Source organism: Oncorhynchus masou, chromosome 23 (assembly GCF_036934945.1).
Source record: "Oncorhynchus masou masou isolate Uvic2021 chromosome 23, UVic_Omas_1.1, whole genome shotgun sequence".
Lineage (NCBI taxonomy): Eukaryota > Metazoa > Chordata > Actinopteri > Salmoniformes > Salmonidae > Oncorhynchus > Oncorhynchus masou.
The window spans coordinates 28,747,492-28,766,068 of record NC_088234.1 but is presented as its reverse complement, the minus strand read 5'-3'; the positions used below and the strand labels follow the sequence as shown (position 1 = coordinate 28,766,068).

Here is an 18,577-nt window from a genome sequence, read left to right as displayed (position 1 = left end):
ATCGCAGGAATCTCATGATCTACCTGAATCAATGTGGGACATGGTCTCTTTGAAGAATGCATAGCCCCAATTAGCCAACCAGAAAATTTAGTTCAGTATATATAATTGAAACTTAGTTAGCCTATTTGTAAAAAATAAATAAAAAAATGTATTGAATCAGATGGCCGAATATGACCTAACATGGAATAATAAAAAATACATAATACTGAAATACAGAGACAAAACCCCACAATATTGGTCAACAAATTGTATCCTTTTTGGAGCCAATTGCCAGGTTGCAGTCTGGGCACTGTTGTGGATGGTAGAGGCGCAGATGGCAATGGTTGTGGATTCGGCACTGTTGACAATGATAATAGCCAAATTAGTATAGTATATTTCATAAAATACAGATGTGAATCACGGCAAATCCCCCCCATTCACACACAACAATTACAATATTGCATAACATTGCAATTGGCTTGCGTACACAGTACAGGCCCACATTATGTTCTGCTTTTAAAGGCCTAATGATTTAAACAAAATAAGCTGCTAATGGTAATGATGATAAAAAAAAGCCTAATTATAGAAACAATTAGGCCTACAACAACATTTGCAAGCTGATAATAGCCTCCTTCCAGTAATAGGCTAATTATAGACAGCAATAGCAGTGACAGGCCAACAATGAGGATAATAATACTATTCTCATAATAATAATAATAATAATAACAACAACAACAACATTTGGCTAATAATTAAAACGAAAATAATAACAATAGTATTTTATTCTGATGCTGTATTTATTATTTTATGCTATTGCACCTTAGCTGGGCGTAGGCCTATATGGGTTATAGGATATTGGGAAACACTTTTCTTGCAAATGAGATTGCAGTAAGTCAGACCAACAATTGAGCATCTCTAATCCTAGGCAAAAAAAAGAGGCAAGACTTACCTGAAACATCAGCTGGCGCAGAGGCCTGATCTGGACCAACGGGTCTGGAAGTGGATGTCCCCAAACACATTATTTTGCTCTGGGGCCATCTCTGTATCACTGTCAGAGCCAGGGTCATTGGAAGAGCTCTCGCACACCCATGAGACTTCACTCCCTGCATTAGATTCAATGTCTCCATCAGACTTTCTCTCTTCCATGTCCCGGATCATGGCTAAAGTCTGTGCGGCAGGTCAGCTTTCGCTTTCCTGACATAGGTAGCCAATATTTCGTTTTGAGCAGACTAGCTATCTGTTCTTTTATATTGTTTTATATAATTGTCATAGGCCTAATTGTATACTGTTGTGTAGATATTCTGTTCTATTATATTCTGTCCCAATTCAGATGTATATTTGTTCTGGAGTTCTAAAGGCCAATGTATACAATGAATATTATTTCAGAGGGCAGAAATAATGAAATATTAAAGCATTAAACCTCTCGCTAAAGGATTTAGTCATACAAAAGTTATACTTAAATCCGAACTGGTTCTCTAGCATATTAATAAGAATGTCTCACCCTATGTTTTCCCCTTTATTCAGATTATAACCTGTCACTTTCGGGTTATTGGAAAATGAAAGCCATATAAAGTTGTTTGCCATTTCAGTTAATCCACCAGAAAAGACGGAACAATATTACACAAATATTGTGGTTAATGAAACCGGTCTACTTTTATATTCATCACGATTTTCTTTAGCCAATTTTGGTCTTTAATGCAGGGACACAGACGAGTTCCTTGCTGTCTCCCCCACTTGCCTCTTCCATTTTTGCGGTAATGCTGCAATTAGTTGGTTGTAATTGTGAATAGAGCAGACATTTACATATATTTGTTTTAGCTGCATGTGTCCTCCACCAGTCCTATTTATGATATCATATACTAAAATTATACATATATATATATATATATATATATATATACACACTGTGTGTGCGTGTGTGTGTGTGTGTGTGTGTGTGTGTGTGTGTGTGTGTGTGTGTGTGTGTGTGTGTGTGTGTGTGTGTGTGTGTGTGTGTGTGTGTGTGAATACATATTAGTAATTTTTTAATCAATTGATATATTTGAGGTTAAAGGACCAAAAAATGTATAGCTGTACAATATGGATTGCAAAATAGTTGAAGAGATTTTCGATGTACCGATTCCATGACACGTGGTTTCTGAAAAAAAACGACGCCAGATTCAAAGCGTAACATTTTTCAATTTAAATGATTATACAAAATTCTAGCAACCAATAGAATGTTATATATATGGGTTATATATATGGGGGATACAACCATCCCAAGAGAAAGAACCATTAGATCATTTGTTTTGGTACTGTCCATATGTAGCTTGTTTTTGGTCACAGGTTCTGGAATCTCTGAAAAATTGCAACATTTAACTGGCGCTAACTCTGCAAATAGCACTGCTGGGTGATTTAAAAAAAACTCATTGTTAATCGATGAATAGTATAATAATACTCTTAGCAACAAACAAAAAAATATTTACAAAATGTAGAATCTTTGAGAATAGAAACATTCAGAACTGTTGTCAAACATCATAGCACAGTTAAAAAAAGACTAATAGAAATCAGAGCTGGATGGTGTTGAGAGACAGATGGAAGGGGTTGAGTGGAGCTGAGGATGGGACAAAAAACAAACAAATGATAACTATTGTAAAATGTGTACAGAATAAGTTGGAAGTAGAAGCCTAAGTGTTGTTGTCCATTAGTTTACTTCAATTACGGGAGGGGTGGTAGGGTTAGGGGAAAATAATAAAGGAAAATATATTTAAAAAAAATATATATATATAGACGGAGCTGCTCTTCCTCCCGGGGAAGGACTGCCCGTTCCATGATCTCGCCATCACGGTTGACAACTCCATTGTGTCCTCCTCCCAGAGCGCTAAGAACCTTGGCGTGATCCTGGACAACACCCTGTCGTTCTCAACCAACATCATGGCGGTGGCCCGTTCCTGTAGGTTCATGCTCTACAACATCCGCAGAGTACGACCCTGCCTCACACAGGAAGCGGCGCAGGTCCTAATCCAGGCACTTGTCATCTCCCGTCTGGACTACTGCAACTCGCTGTTGGCTGGGCTCCCTGCCTGTGCCATTAAACCCCTACAACTCATCCAGAACGCCGCAGCCCGTCTGGTGTTCAACCTTCCCAAGTTCTCTCACGTCACCCCGCTCCTCCGCTCTCTCCACTGGCTTCCAGTTGAAGCTCGCATCCGCTACAAGACCATGGTGCTTGCCTACGGAGCTGTGAGGGGAACGGCACCGCAGTACCTCCAGGCTCTGATCAGGCCCTACACCCAAACAAGGGCACTGCGTTCATCCACCTCTGGCCTGCTCGCCTCCCTACCACTGAGGAAGTACAGTTCCCGCTCAGCCCAGTCAAAACTGTTCGCTGCTCTGGCCCCCCAATGGTGGAAAAAACTCCCTCACGACGCCAGGACAGCGGAGTCAATCACCACCTTCCGGAGACACCTGAAACCCCACCTCTTCAAGGAATACCTAGGATAGGATAAGTAATCCTTCTCACCCCCCCCCTTAATGATTTAGATGCACTATTGTAAAGTGGCTGTTCCACTGGATGTCAGAAGGTGAATTCACCAATTTGTAAGTCGCTCTGGATAAGAGCGTCTGCTAAATGACTTAAATGTAAAATGTAAATATATACACAGTTGAAGTCGGAAGTTTACATACTTAGGTTGGAACTCACGTATGAAAAGGTTAAAATGCAACATTTTAAATGGTCATATTGACCATCTTGGCGGTTCTAGTGTCAAAACTGTCAAATGTCTTCTCTGCCCCATGGCAAAATGTGCAGAATTGTGGCCACGCCCACTACCCACACTAACCTTTCCACTGCTGCTGAAATAGATCCTAGGATAAACACTGTTTTGCAGGAATGTGTTACTGCACTGTACTGTATGGGTTAATGTCCTCATTTGAGTGTGACTGACTTCTGTGCTGCTTCACCCTGTCCCTCAGTGGGAGGTTGATGAACCAGCGCAATTAGACCTTCTTTCACTAATTACATGTGTGATGGATGGAAAGCAGCAGACAAGTTTCACAGACCTCCTTGTGACTGACATGCTGATATGAAGCCACAACTCTATTGTTCTTTCAACTTCTCTTCTTTGGCATTCTTTGTTGTTTGCCGTTTGTTCTCGTCAGTGGAAAGATGCTGTAGAATATCTGCATTGAAATTTCACTCCAGCTGCCAAATGTGCCCGTAGTTTATGATTAGAGCTTCTCATTTACACTTAACATGCTACATGGACTCCATGATCGTTTATAGATAGAGTTTATGAAGCCGGAATATTTCACAAAGCTCAGTCCTTGTCTGTAATCAAAATTCTATACTGTAGTTATGGCTTTTAGATCCAATAATACCAATATTTTCCATCATTCAGCAATTGTCCTTACATAATTCTTTAATCCAATCACATTTCTTTTTTTCATTTGGCTCAATTTGGAGGAATCACTGGGGGATTTTGACCAGACAAAAGCGACAGAGTGAACTTATCTAGGTCATTTTTAAATCAGGATTAAGGAAATACTGTTGTAAAGCCAGCATTATTACAGTTTTCCACAGTAAAACAAACATTATTACGTTGCTTTTTCTTCACAAGACCGAGCCCTTATCCACCTCAACTGCTCTTGTCATCACCTCAAACTCCCGTGGCTCTGCAGCAAGGATGGAAGGATTCTCAATCATGATGCCAACTCCTGCTGTGGTTGACAGCATTTATCTCATCTGTGTCACCTGCCAATGTAGCATCGAGTGACAACTTCTCAAAGCGGGCAGACATTTTGAAAAAGTCCCACCACAACGCCTCTTCATCTTTACACTGATCATCTACCATGTCAGGGAGAGAAGCTGTTCTCTGGGCTTCAAAAGCTGGACAGAGAGGGCTAAATATTTCAGTGCGGTCTCAAATGGATTTGTTTCTCAACAGAGCAGGCCATCAACAAGCTTTTTAAAGGCGACGAAAAATGAATGGTATTATATTAGAAATCAAATAAATGTTCAGTCTACCGAAAAATTAGCCAAGTTGAAAAGTCAAATGTCATTATGTAAGCAACAATTCCATGTAAAGCCCTCTCTCTCAAGCCAGGGAAATGCTTGCTTGGTTAAATAGTGTCGACACATTTACACACACACACACACATACACACACACGTTGTGTGCATGCTTGCTCATTTTCAGACACACACGCACACACACACAACCTCCGGCAGCTTGTCCGTGCAAACACACGTGCTGACTCTCTTACTCTCTTTGGGGACGCTGAACATGGCCCTAATATTGATACTGTTTTCCAGCCTTCTGGAAAACACCCTCTCCCAAATGATCCTGCTGTACTGTCAACAAACAGAAACATCGTCCAAGTGCTTCTTCGATACTGGTTTTTGTACTTTTGAAGTGCACTTCTTATAACACTAAACTACTGTATCATTTACCTCCAGACGGTTTGCTACCTCTCAGTTGATGACAGACTACAAATATTTCCGTTTTCCTCCGTTTACTGCTTCCCTCACCCTCTTTGCTCCATCTTCTCCCCAGACGACTCTAATGCAGGCACGCGATCCCATCCCGCCTAATTATCAGACGTCTAATTGGGAAACGTTTCTGCAGCCATCCTGTTCTTCTGCTTTCTTCTCCCCAACTGAAAACTGTTAGCGCCTTGATAAAAAGAACTTCCCGCCACCGAGTTATTCTCAGTCTGTTTAGTGCCTCATGTACTGTAGTTCAAGTTACAGGGATGTGCTCTGTTACTTCCTTGTTAGTTTTATAGAATGATTCAAGTAGACAATTTAATTCCCAACACTAATCTCGTAACTCCTTCACCTTCTAGTGTATGAATAGTTAGATATGCCTTCGATGACTCAGTGGATTTTCCCACCATGAAAGCTTGTGTTAAAAGGAAGGTGACAAGTGTAACAGTGTTGATACTATCTGTGTGTGTGTGTGTGTGTGTGTGTGTGTGTGTGTGTGTGTGTGTGTGTGTGAGGGTCGTGCTCACCTCATCTCTGTTTCTCACTGTAACCTTTCTCTTTAATAATAACCTTGTTCCTGTGGGGTTGTGTGTCTGGTTTTGTGCCAAGCATTGTCTTTACTCTGTCCCCTAACTTTGTTATTTTTTTATACACTGGTGCGACACCAGGAGATGAGGCACTTCTCCAGTCATTTCGCTGGTTATTAGCCCTCCCTCACCTCCTCTTGACCTCTGATACTGCCATATGAGTCAGCGCTCCCACTGTCTGTTAGGCCCTGCAGTAGAATCTCTTGTTTAAACCTCTCTCTCTTTAACCCCCTGGAGTCGACCGGTCTTCACTGGTTCTCAAACCACCGCATCCGCCAAAGACGGCCTTCCACATATGCGGCGGAAGGAGGCCTCGGCTACAGCGGTGTTTGTTGGACTATGAGTCTGTCCCGAAAATGGTCCATCTGACGAAAACGTCTGTGGTGTTCTACGTTTTGCTTCACAGGACTCATCTGAAGTCGGTACCGCCGATCTGCCAACTTTTGTCTGTAGCGTCCGAACAGCTTGGGCTACACACTACACACTACACACTACACACTGGATAAGAGGGTCTGCTAAATGACAAAGAATATGACCCCTCAATGGAAAGTTGAGACTATCACGAACATGTACATGTCGGTTGTTTTGCTTTGCTCTAGGATGCCCATAAGTCTCACAAGACTCGTCTGAAAGTAGCACGGCACCATTTAAAAAATTGAATGGAACTGTATACTATATATACTGTAAGGGTCATTCTATGAAAATGTTGGCTTTTTAAACAGCCAACTTTTACAAATTGTCATTTTTTTTTAATCAAAACTTATAGCCAGGAAATAGTTAACCCCTTAACATTATTGTCACGCCCTGGCCTTAGTTATCTTTGTTTTCTTTATTATTTTGGTTTGGCCAGGGTGTGACATGGGTGATTTTTTGTGTTTCGTCTTGTCTAGGGGTTTTATTAGATTAATGGGGTTGTGTTCAGTGTAGCTGTCTAGGTAAGTCTATGGTTGCCTAGAGTGGTTCTCAATCAGAGGCAGGTGTTTATCGTTGTATCTGATTGGGAACCATATTTAGGCAGCCACATTCTTTGGGTATTTTGTGGGTGATTGTTTCCTGTCTTGTTTTACTGCACCAGATAGGGCTGTTTCGGTTCACGTTTCTTGTTTTGTAGTTGTTCATGTTTGAGTTTTCCTATTAAAACCATGGACACTTACCACGCCGCATATTGGTCCTCCGATCCTTCTCGCCTCTCTTCTTCAGACGAAGAGGAGGAAAACCGTGACAATTATAAATCAACATAAATGACAGCTGAACACATTTTAACGTGTTCACGCTACACGTTCCCCAAGCCCCCCCCCCCTCCCGCTCAACTCAAAAGGTGGCACACAGAATGCAAAAATATTCTTAGAAATATTTAACCTCCACACATTAACAAGTCCAATAGCTCAAATGAAAGATAAACACCTTGTTCATCCACCCAGCGAGTCAGATTTCTAAAATGTTTTACGGCGAAAACATAGCACATATGTATGTCAAACCACCACAAAGACACAGACGATATGTAGCCATTTTGTCAAACAAAAGATGCAATCACAAACGCAGGATTAAAAGAAAAATATTTCACTAACCTTTTGAAAATCTTCATCTGATGACAGTAATAGGACATGTTGCACAGTACATTTATGTTTTTTTCAATAATATGCAATTTATATCCATAAATCTCCGTTTACATTGACGCCATGTTCAGAAAATCCTCAAAAATGTCCGGAGAAATTATAGATAGCTCCACCCGATAACGGCAGATAACAGCAATAAACATCATAAACTTTGACTAAATATACATGTTCTACATATAGTTAGAAAGATACACTGCTTCTTAATGCAACCGCTTTGTCATATTTCTTTTCAACGTTACAGAAATTGTTCACTATTCAATAATCTGAGGCGGCGCTCAGACGTAAGCAATATTTCTCCGCTATGTTGGAGTCAACAGAAATACAAAATTACAACATAAATATTCCCTTACCTTTGATGGTCTTCAATCAGAATGTAGTGGAAGGAGTCATACTTACCCAATACTCGTTTTGTTTCAGTTCGTGTGTAGTTATAGTAGCATAAGCTACCCGTGTCAGCTGAAATGCATCCAAAATTACTTCTGGTCCCGAACAGTTGCGCATCAAAACTTCAAAATTACATATTATATGTTGACTAAACTGGTCAAACTAAGTGCAGAATCAAGCTTTAGGATGTTATAAACATACAAAACAATTGGCGATTCAACCGGACAAAAGCAATTCTTCTCAGACCTTCTGGAATGGATGGATGACTGTGTACAATTCGCGCTTGAACGCGCATGTATTTTCTCGCGACACCCACTCTTTTGCCTGCCAAAGGGTCAAAGCTCGCGGGATTTGCACAATTAAACGCTGTACTGATAGAGGACATCTCGTGGAAGACATAGAAAGTGTTTCCAGATCCATAGCTGGTTGGGAAGGGTGGGGGCGATGACGTCAAAGTTGCCCCAACTTTCTGGATGCCAAAACTAGTTTGGGAGATTGCCTGCCCTGTGAGTTCTGCTATACTTACAGACATAATTCAAACGGTTTTAGAAGCTTTAGAGTGCAATTTTCAGTTTACTATGGGCACGCAATTCATCCAAAGGGGGCAGTATTGTCCAGAGCCTTAACAGGTTTTAATATTTTTACTACATTACATTAAAAAAAATGTTTGTGCTGCCTTTTTGTCACTGGTGTTAGCTATATTTTAGATGACAATTCAGGCTTTCCAGAATGTAATTTGTCTTTAATTTGCATATATAATCAAAGACAGAAAAGGTTCATGATAATACTAATAAATTGTTTGGATTAGTAATAATTGACTTTAAACATGTGTAACGTTCTATTGTCTGACATTTTACCATTTATACCATTTTTGTTGTTGTTGTAACATTCAATATAATTGAGGTTGAATCATTAAAAATGGAATGATCATATCCTTCCAATGTTTACTAATGAATGTGGCAAGAGTTCGGTAGATACAAAAACCATATTCAATTAAATTGGGCAACTCTGATGCCAGAACACCATACATGCCATACAGTAACACCAGTGACGCAATGTAACACCAGTGACACAATGTGAAACCAATGACAAACATAAGATTATTTCAAACACATTTTATCAAACAGTATATATAAATTATTGTGCCATGTGACACATATTGTGTAGGCCTACTTAAACAGATAGTTCCTCTGAGTTACGAAATATACATATTGGTTTCCTCACCGTGTATGCAGTCTATGGCCAAGGTCTGACAGCAACCAATGTGTCCATGTGCACGCATGTGTGAGCATGTGTGTGTGTGTGTGTGTGTGCTCTTGTCTCAGTGCGACTAACACTGCTGTCATCTACCTTGGCAGTGTGTCTCTAGCTAAAGTAAAGTCAAATAACCTTGGGAGAGGCTTCTCTCCTCTTGAATTCTCAATTCTCTGTCTGACACACAGCTGGCCAAAATAGAATCCTTGAAAACTGTCTCCAGTAAAGGAGAGAGAAAGAATGAGTCACACAGCTAAAATAATAAGGTTTAGTATTTGAAGTTGAATTATAAGAAGGAGATCACTTGTTAGCCTTGTGTTGATTGTTAAAGTACAACTATGCTAGCATTATATTTCAAAACATTTAAGGGTGGGTTTTCATAGCCTTGTGGCTTAGTGTTTCTTGGTCTCCTTTGCCGATGGGAAGGGAGAACATTCATGACTAACTCTATGCTTCCCTACGTGACATCTTGTACTGGTAGCTCCGTTCTGAAACCCTCAGTCTAGCACTTTCCTCTGAGTGGCTTTTGTTGTAGCAGGTCTCTGGTGGGATTTGTGTGTGTGACCTACCATGGGGCTGTGCTGTGTTTGTGTGTGCCCTATTTGTATGTGTGCTGTTAGGGTATGTAGTGTTGGGGTGAACTCCCACAGTGAGTGTGGGCCTCAGTGCTTCTGCTCCTTAGCTGACCAAGGACTAAAAGCTTCTAGTGCTATTGTGTGTTATGCATAGACTACAAGGTACTGCAGAACAATCACAGACCATGGATTTTTGGGTGTGGCATATTTTCGTCAATTCAGTACAAGACATGGGGTTTGATGGCAAAAGCTTCTAACACATACCACCTCCTGCTGCCACCACCAGCCATTACACCAGTGTGAGCAGTCATGGGTCGAGTTCCTGTTCAACTAAATTGCAGCAAATACCAGACCTTACATCGCCTGGATAGGTGTTTAACATCAGCTAACCACATCATATGACATGGGTCGCGTTCCGATATTCAGATGTTGCATGCATCAACCAATGTTTGCGTGCCACGTCATTGGCTGTGACATCTACTGACAGATTGCTACAACATATGATGTAGTTAGCTGATACTTAAAATACATATCCAGGTGCTGTAAAATCTGGCATGCGACTTCAACGCCTGGGTAAAGGAACAGGATTGCCACAGCAACACATTGTAGCCTTAAGTATAATGAATAGGGAAGTGAAATTGACACTTAACCCACCCCAAACCCCTCAAGATGCCACCACCTATGAAACATACAGTGTATCTGGGAAGAATTTTGAGTTGTGGGGAAATATCATCTTTGGATGTTTACACAGGCATCCCAATTCTGATATGCAGTGGCAAGAAACAGTATGTGAACCCTTTGACATTACCTGGATTTCTGCATAAATTGGTCATCAAATTAGATCTGATCTTCATCTAAGTCACAACACTAGACAAACATAGTGTGCTTAAACTAATAACACACAAATTATTGTTTTGTTCTTGTCTATATTGAATACATAATTTAAGAATTCACAGTGTAGGTTAGAAAAAATGTGAACCCCTAGGCTAATGACTTCTCCAAAAGCTAATTGGAGTCAGGAGTCGGCTAACCTGGAGTCCAATCAATGAGACGAGATTGGGATGTTGGTAAGAGCTGAAGACCTAAGATGAAGAAATGTTGACTTGCATAAAGCTGGAAAGGGTTACAAAAGTATTTCTGAAACCCTTGATGTTCATCAGTCCACGGTAAGTCAAAATGTCTATAAATGGAGAAAGTTCAGCACTGTTGCTACTCTCCCTAGGAATGGCCGTCCTGAAAAGATGACTGCAAGAGCACAGCACAGAATGCTCAATGAGGTTAAGAAGACTCCTAGAGTGTCAGCTAAAGACTTTCAGAAATCATCTGGAACATGCTAACATCTCTGCTGATGACTCTACAATACGTTAAACACCAAACAAGAATGGTATACATTGGAGGACACCACAGAAGAAGCCACTGCCGTCCAAAAAAAACATTGCTGCCCATCTGATGTTTTCAAAAGTGCACCTGGATGTTCCACAGCGCTACTGGCAAAATATTCTGTGGACAAATGAAACTACAGTTGCGTTGTTTGGAAGGAACACACAACACTATGTGAGGAGCAAAAAAGGCACACCAACATCAAAACCTCATCCCAACTGTAAAGTATGGTGGAGGGAGCATCATGGTTTGGGGCTGCTTTGCTGCCTGGACAGCTTGCTATCGTCAACAGAAAAATGAATTCCCAAGTTTATCAAGACATTTTGTAGGAGAATGTTAGGCTATCTGTCCGCCAATTGAAGCTCATCAGAAGTTGGGCGATGCAAAGGACAACGACCCAAAACACAGAAGTAAATCAACAACAGAATGGCGTCAACAGAAGAAAATATGGCTTCTAGAGTGGCCCAGTCAGAGTCCTGACCTCAGCCCGATTGAGATGCTGTGGCATGACCTGAAGAGAGCAGTTCACACCAGACATCCCAAGAATATTGCTGAACTGAAGCAGTTTTGTAAAGAGGAATGGTCCAAAATTCCTTCTGACCGTTGTGCAGGTCTGATCCACAACCACAGAAAATGTTTGGTTGAGGTTATTGCTGCCAAAGGAGGGTCAACCAGTTATTAAATCCAAGGGTACACATACTTTTCCCACCCTGCACTATGAATGTTTGCACGTTGTGTACAATAAAGACATGCAAACGTATAATTGTTTGTGTGTTATTAGTTTAAGCAGACTGTGTTTATCTATTGTTGTGACCTAGATGCAGATCAGATCAAATTTTATGATGAATTTATGCAGAAATCCAGATATCTCCGAAGGGTTCCCATACTTTTTCTTGCCACTGTATTTGTTTCACTAATTGGTCTTTTGACCAATCAGCTCAGAAAAAAATATGACGTGAAAAGGTCTGATGTGATTGGAAAAATACTCATTAGTAAAAAGGATATCCGAATTTGGTTGTCTGTGTAAATGCAGCCTTGGTGACGCCAAACGTACTTCTGGGTAACAATTACTTTGTTAAGCTAGAACTATGCTTATATGACTTGGTTCTTGACTTTCATCACCTGTTCATTGTGTGATTTCTATACTGTATAAATTAGAAGAACAGTGATTGAGAGTCAACTATTTTCTTACAGATGTATTCCACTCTCCATAGTAAATTTAACCCAGGCAGGACATAACCCTCTTTTTGCTCTAAAGCTTCTGGGAGAAAGGTTAAAAAAATCTAACTTCCCCCTCTCAGGGTGACGTTTATTTTATTTTTTAACAGCCTGCTTCTGAATTCTGTTCACTTTGCGCCCAATGTCGAGCTTTCTGATTTGATTTTGTCTTTTTGTTGTTGTTGTGGTGTCGTACACAATAATTTGGCTTGGGGAGTGAAAAAAAGAAAGAAAGATCTCATTCGAGTCCTATTGTTAAATCAATTCTGGGCTCTGTTGTTCTAGTCATGTTCCCTTCTGACTCCCCCATTTCAAATGACTGCTAGTAACCAGGTAATCCAATCTTTATGCGAGTAAAGTGCATGTCGGATACACATTGTTTTTAACTGCCTGATGGAAACATTCATGTTTTCGGTGAACTTTCCAAATGTCGACAAAACAAAATACGCTAGACATGGTGGGATCTTTTTGTGTCGGTAAAAGGAATTATGGAGAATTGTCAGTGGACATGCTTTTATGCGCAAATATTTATATAATAACCGTCATATTGAAGTAAACTTGGAGTCACACGATGACATGTTGTGTGGTCCTCCCACTACTACTCGTTGAAAGTACGTGAGCTTGATGTTCCGTCCAATAAGTATTGAGGGTCTTTTTCTGGTGACCTGATAATCGATGTTACACAATTTCTTTTTTACCTTACTCTTTTGTCCGTAGTAATCTCATCATGTAGACGATACGTGTGCTCTCGGCAACAGAGCGCGGACTGCGCTGTTGGCTAGACCGCACTTGCCAATACCAGATGGGGCACACTCACTATATAACCTATATAACACATTTTTTTTCAGTGAGAAAACCATCAGTAGAGGTGAAAATGCGATGGAAACCCATTTCGACTGGTATTTTTCGAATCAAATCACATTTCATTTTTTATTCGGTTCATGGGAATTTAACCACAAAAGGTATTTTTATGTGCGCTACGTCATCATGCACTGCCTTTTATCCGCAACATGTCAATTTGATGGAAACACTGGTGGGAAAATGTGCATATGCTTTTATGAATAGAATGTTTAGAATATTCACATGGAAATCTGTCACCAATTGGATGAAAACTTAGCTAGTGTGGAGAAGAAATAAAGCACTAGATATTTAAGTATCAAAAAGGAAAGCCCAAAAGGCCGGCAGATGACGGTATTGAGTCATTTCATCTTACTGTCCAAACGCATTGTATACAGCTGGCAATACACTCATTTCCCCTGTCGACCGGTTCGTACCCTAAAATGTTTCCGTTCATGCTGCAAAAGCTTAAATTTCTTCCTTAACTTTCTTTAATTGCGAGAAGACAGAAAAAAACAGGGAAAATATGCATACTTTCCTTATGAAACACCATATCGCGTTCAGCCAATCAGGTTGCAGCAGTCTGGTGTTTACCCCTGGCTGAAAGTGAATGCGCATCATCAGGAAGTAGCATTCCAAGGCATTAGCAAATGGAGCAGAATGCTTTAAGCTAGTATGTATCCATTACCTAATGGAACACACGGTAATATAGGCCCAGCAGTATTGGTTATGTCAAGACTAGCAGAAAATATCAATGCGATAAAAGGGATACATGCAGACAAATGTAGTTTTTGTCTGCTCTATTCTCCATAAATACTGTACGGCTTAGCGTTTCCCTTCTTCCCTGTTCAATCCAAAATGTGTTCTCTAGTCTCGTTCCGAAGCCCAAGAGAGTCACAGAGTCATCCTGAGTCTATAAAACAGACCATAAACACAGCATTTATTTTGTCAATTAATGATCTTAATCGTTTGGGGGAAGGAAGGGAGCATGCTATCGCCTCTCTGGGGAGAGAGAGCGTCTAGCTCTGGTGTTGTGGGAACGGTATCATAAAAACATACACTATCTCACAGTCTCTAACCTGAAAATTGTAATGTAATGTTCGTATATAGAGTCAAAATCCAATGGAATGTCCAATCCCTAAAGGGCATAGACTTATCTACTCACAATGCATTTGTATTCGGTGCAGACGTGTTAGGAATGATGTTCTGCTTGGCTTTTTATTTATCCCTTACTATTCTCAATGGGGGAACACAGCTTCCTAAAGTAAGAGCTTTTGTATGACTATCTTCATCTTTTATTGTCAGATCCTTCACTTTCATTCCCAAATCAAATTCCCAGATATTCCCTAAGCAATGTTAACTCTGCCGTTTTGAAAAATAAAGCCTACTGAGGCTTGCTGCTCCATCCACTTTTGGACAGCGGGATACAATCCACATTAACCATCTCTGAGGAACATTTTTAGACAGGCCCCATAATTACTTGAGAAATGAATCGTGGATTTGGTGAGAAAAAAAGGGAGCCGTCTCTTTCATGCTCTGCCTGCTTTGAACACAGACTCAGAGGCTCTCGCCGAGTGTGTCTCTAAAAGATAGTCTAGTCAAGGCTAAGAACCATCCAAAACAGAGGGATGAGAGCAGAAGAGGGGGTGAGGGGAGGAGAAGGAGGAAGGACCCAACCCAAGTCCGGAGATCATAACAATCATTACATTTGACAAACAAGGTCCTCACAGCTTATGGCCCGGGCTTAATCTCTGATGTGTAATCATGCCTCTCTCTCGATCTGCTAGCCGTGTCTGGGTTTGTTTGCTCTGTTGACTTCCTGCTTTACAGCCTATTGCAGTGGCATTGTGGGTGTTCTAATTGGAGAATCAATAGGGTGAGGCGATGGAGGTCTAAGGGCTGCTTCGGTGTCAAACGCGCGCATCGATTGCCTTTTTAAGCTGGAGTTGCCAGCCAACCCACCCAGGCTCTTTGTTGTGTTCGCAATGTATATGAAATATTATTCTATGAGAAGACCTATGTCTGGGAAAATGAAATATACATGTACAGCCAATCATTGAATGACACATCAAATATGCATTTGAGAAAAGCAGCTCTGTGTAGATAGGAAACACTGCATACATTACAGTATCATAATTGTGGAACAGATCAAGCCAGTGTCGGACAGCTGGTGTCTAGCAAAGAAAGCCCACTAACTGAAAACATTGGTTTGGATCAGGTCACAATTATTATACTGGATGTAAGGCAGAAGAAAGCCTTTTTTGAGGAACGTGTACATTGTGAATGAGACAAGCAGTGAGTGACCTCGTTTTCAGAAGGCCACTCACTGAGCGACCACGCTGGGGCCTGAATGGCGCGTTGCAGATTCTTAAATGGCCACCGTGCCCGCCGTCATGAAATCTGAATACTTAAAGCGCCGGTAAACAGCACTTTCTGGTCGGCTCACCATACTCTATACATGGAGTACATACATGAGAAATACGTGGATTATACTTTTGTTTTGATATTTCCCCAACTCCTTATTCCAGTTTGACCTCTTACCCTGTTCTAACTGCTATAGCACTGACTCAAATGGAAATTCGCAATCAAAATCGTTGACAGTTTCCCATAAATAGTAAATGACAACACAAGCACACAATGTACCAGAAAAAAAAAACGATGTTGATTATGATATAATGAACCGTCGCTAAGGCCCGGGTCCAGCAGTCTCAAGTAAAGTATGACAATATTTAACTCTCCATAGGGTTTGATGCAGTAGGAGGCTAGAGGCTCCTTGCACGCATCTGTAGTGGATACATGATGATGATCCGAGATAAGCAGTGTGTTTTTTCCCCACACTGACATTAAAAGGAGCTAGTCTACGGTAGCCTGGGGGGGGGGGGGGGGCTTCTTTCACTCTCTCTCTCTAGATGATGAAACTGGAGAGAGATGCCTCCGTTCGGTAGGTTCTTGTAACTGGGGTCACTGCTCTTGCAACAGAGTGGTTAAGGTATTGCATCGAATTTCCCATCACCAGACCTAAGCCTACTGTGATATTTGACATGCGTTTGCAGAGGGCCTGAAAGAGGGCCTCAGATTCCCAGTCTCACATTTCGGCTGTTTCTTTTTTTCAAGCTATATAACTCAAGTCACGGGGGAAGATAGGATTTAATTTGACCTGGATAGATCATTATAAATCAAATTGTGTTTTCTCTTCTTGCAAATTACCTCTTCTGTGACAGTGGATAACATCAGGATATGTCATTCATCTGCACATTGGAATAATGTCAGATGCTGTTTATCTAATCTACGTGTTTTCTCTCTCTTTCTCTCCCTCTCTCTCCTTCCTGTCCTCATTGGGCCTCTATGAAGCAGAAGAGTATGCTGTCGAAGGTAAGGCTACTGTTTTGCTCCTACAGACCTACGATGGCTTCTTCTATGATTTTTGGCATCCATTTCGGATGCCAACGTTGGTTGCTCTACGATGCTGTTGTAGCCTCCTTCTTGGGAGGGGCATTGTCAGTGTGGTTGGACTGCGGTTATGGTGACTCCCGGGGGCCTAAATTACGCTGCTTTAAAAATGGAACCAAAGCTGTGATTTCTCTGTTACACTTCCTATTCTTCTCAAAGACACCTCCTTTTCTTCCTTCTCTTGATTGTTTTATTTGATCTATCGATACGTATGGATTCTCAGTAGGTACTTTGTACTCTTATATGTGAAATGGTTGGCACTTCTGAAAGTGATGAGTGATTGAACCTGGGAGTGAGAGTGCTATATGAATATCATCAGGTGCTAATGAGACGTTGAGATGGAAGGGTTTCTCGTTCCCCTCCAGCTCCCTCCACTATTGTCTCCAGTAAGGGAGAGAGGGTAAGAGGCAGGGCTGCCAGTCAGGCCCCTTGGGGCTACATCATCCCCTGGAGCTTGTTGCTAGGCCAGCTCACAGCTTAGCTGAACGTACAGATGTAGGATATTAATTTGATCACCCTGCTGCAGGACAACTTTGTAATGTAAATGCAAATGTAAAGTTGGAAAAATATATTTACCCCTCAAAAATGTCCAAACATTATTATCCACGTAATACCTTACATTTCCTGTTTCTGTAGGATTATTTTCCTGCTGTAGCAAACTGGTTCAAATCAAGATCCTACATATGTATAGGAAGATAAGCATTAGCTCCCTGTCTGTCTGGGCCTGCATGTCTTTTCCTCAGCAGTACCGGGTGAAATGAAGGAACATAAACCGGATCAGTCAGACAGAGGCAGTGCAGCAAAGCGTTTACCGATGCTCCCCAGACACAGCGTTCCAGACGCGTTTGACTCTAGGCAGCCTAATCCGACCGTGACTCGCCGCATGCGGTGAGTGCGAGGTTTGGGAGACGGGGATGGGGACGGGGAAGTGGAGGGAGGTGCCGTGTTTCCCCCTATCAGGAACGCTGTGTGATGGATTACCCCTCTCCCGGGCCGGGGTTAGTTCGCAGGGTAATCGCTATAGAAACACACCCTGCTCAAAGTTTTTCCCCAAAACATGAATTGGAGTTTCTGCAGTTGTTTTAATACCACTGCTGTATCTCGGAATCAGAGAGAATGTGTGCATGTTTCAGGTTGTCTTTTCTCAGTTGTTGCTGACAAACCCATGAACTCTTGTGACCTGGGTTTGATATGCAGACAGAGTGAGCAGGGCTGTATAACAGACCCTGTTTGATGCTGACATTCTCCCGCTACGTTTAAATCCAAGTATCACAAGCCTGTCTTCCTGTGTGTGTGTGCGTGTGCGCGAGCCTGCTTGGTGTGGCGGCAACCGCCCGTGACGACTGGGTCACATGTCGGAAGCGCTGAAGCCCTTGATGGAAAAATGTCAGGGTGGCGGTGGGGGTGGACGACGAGGGACTGCGACCGTTCGTTCCTATGTTCCCGGCTGATGCGCCCTGACGGCTCCTCACTCTAGTGCGGCCGCTCTCTGACCGTGCAAGGGGTTAGGAAGGGGCGGACAGCTCCCTCGCTGTGTGTTTGTGTGTCGGTGATCTTGATGCGGAGGAGCAGAGCGCTGACCCATGCTGCGATGGTGTGTGGCGGTCTGTTTCATGCCCCGGCCCCAGAGGGACTACCACAGCTCCCCGAGGGCCCCGGGGGCGGACGGCAGAGCTCTGCCCACCACAACTGCCTCTCAGAGAGGAATCAGGAGAGTAGCAGAGGGCCCAGCCAACCAGCCAGAGGGCCATGGGGGGGCCTGGGTACCCATTAACATTCATCAGACATCATAGCCAACAGAGACAGTATAGTCCCACTTCAGTGATTAAGC

The 18,577-nt window shown here is 42.0% G+C and overlaps 1 protein-coding gene across 5 annotated transcripts in view; it reads left to right on the top strand.

Annotated features, from left to right (window-relative positions):
- The window catches only part of LOC135510695 (neurexin-2-like), a 977,907-nt gene that overhangs the window by 195,445 nt on the left and 763,885 nt on the right, over positions 1-18,577 (top strand). For all 5 annotated transcript variants that reach the window (XM_064931818.1, XM_064931817.1, XM_064931819.1 and 2 more), the window contains exon 4: positions 16,648-16,668. In XM_064931818.1, the coding sequence (XP_064787890.1) occupies positions 16,648-16,668 (21 nt within the window). The remainder of the gene's footprint in view (positions 1-16,647; positions 16,669-18,577) is intronic.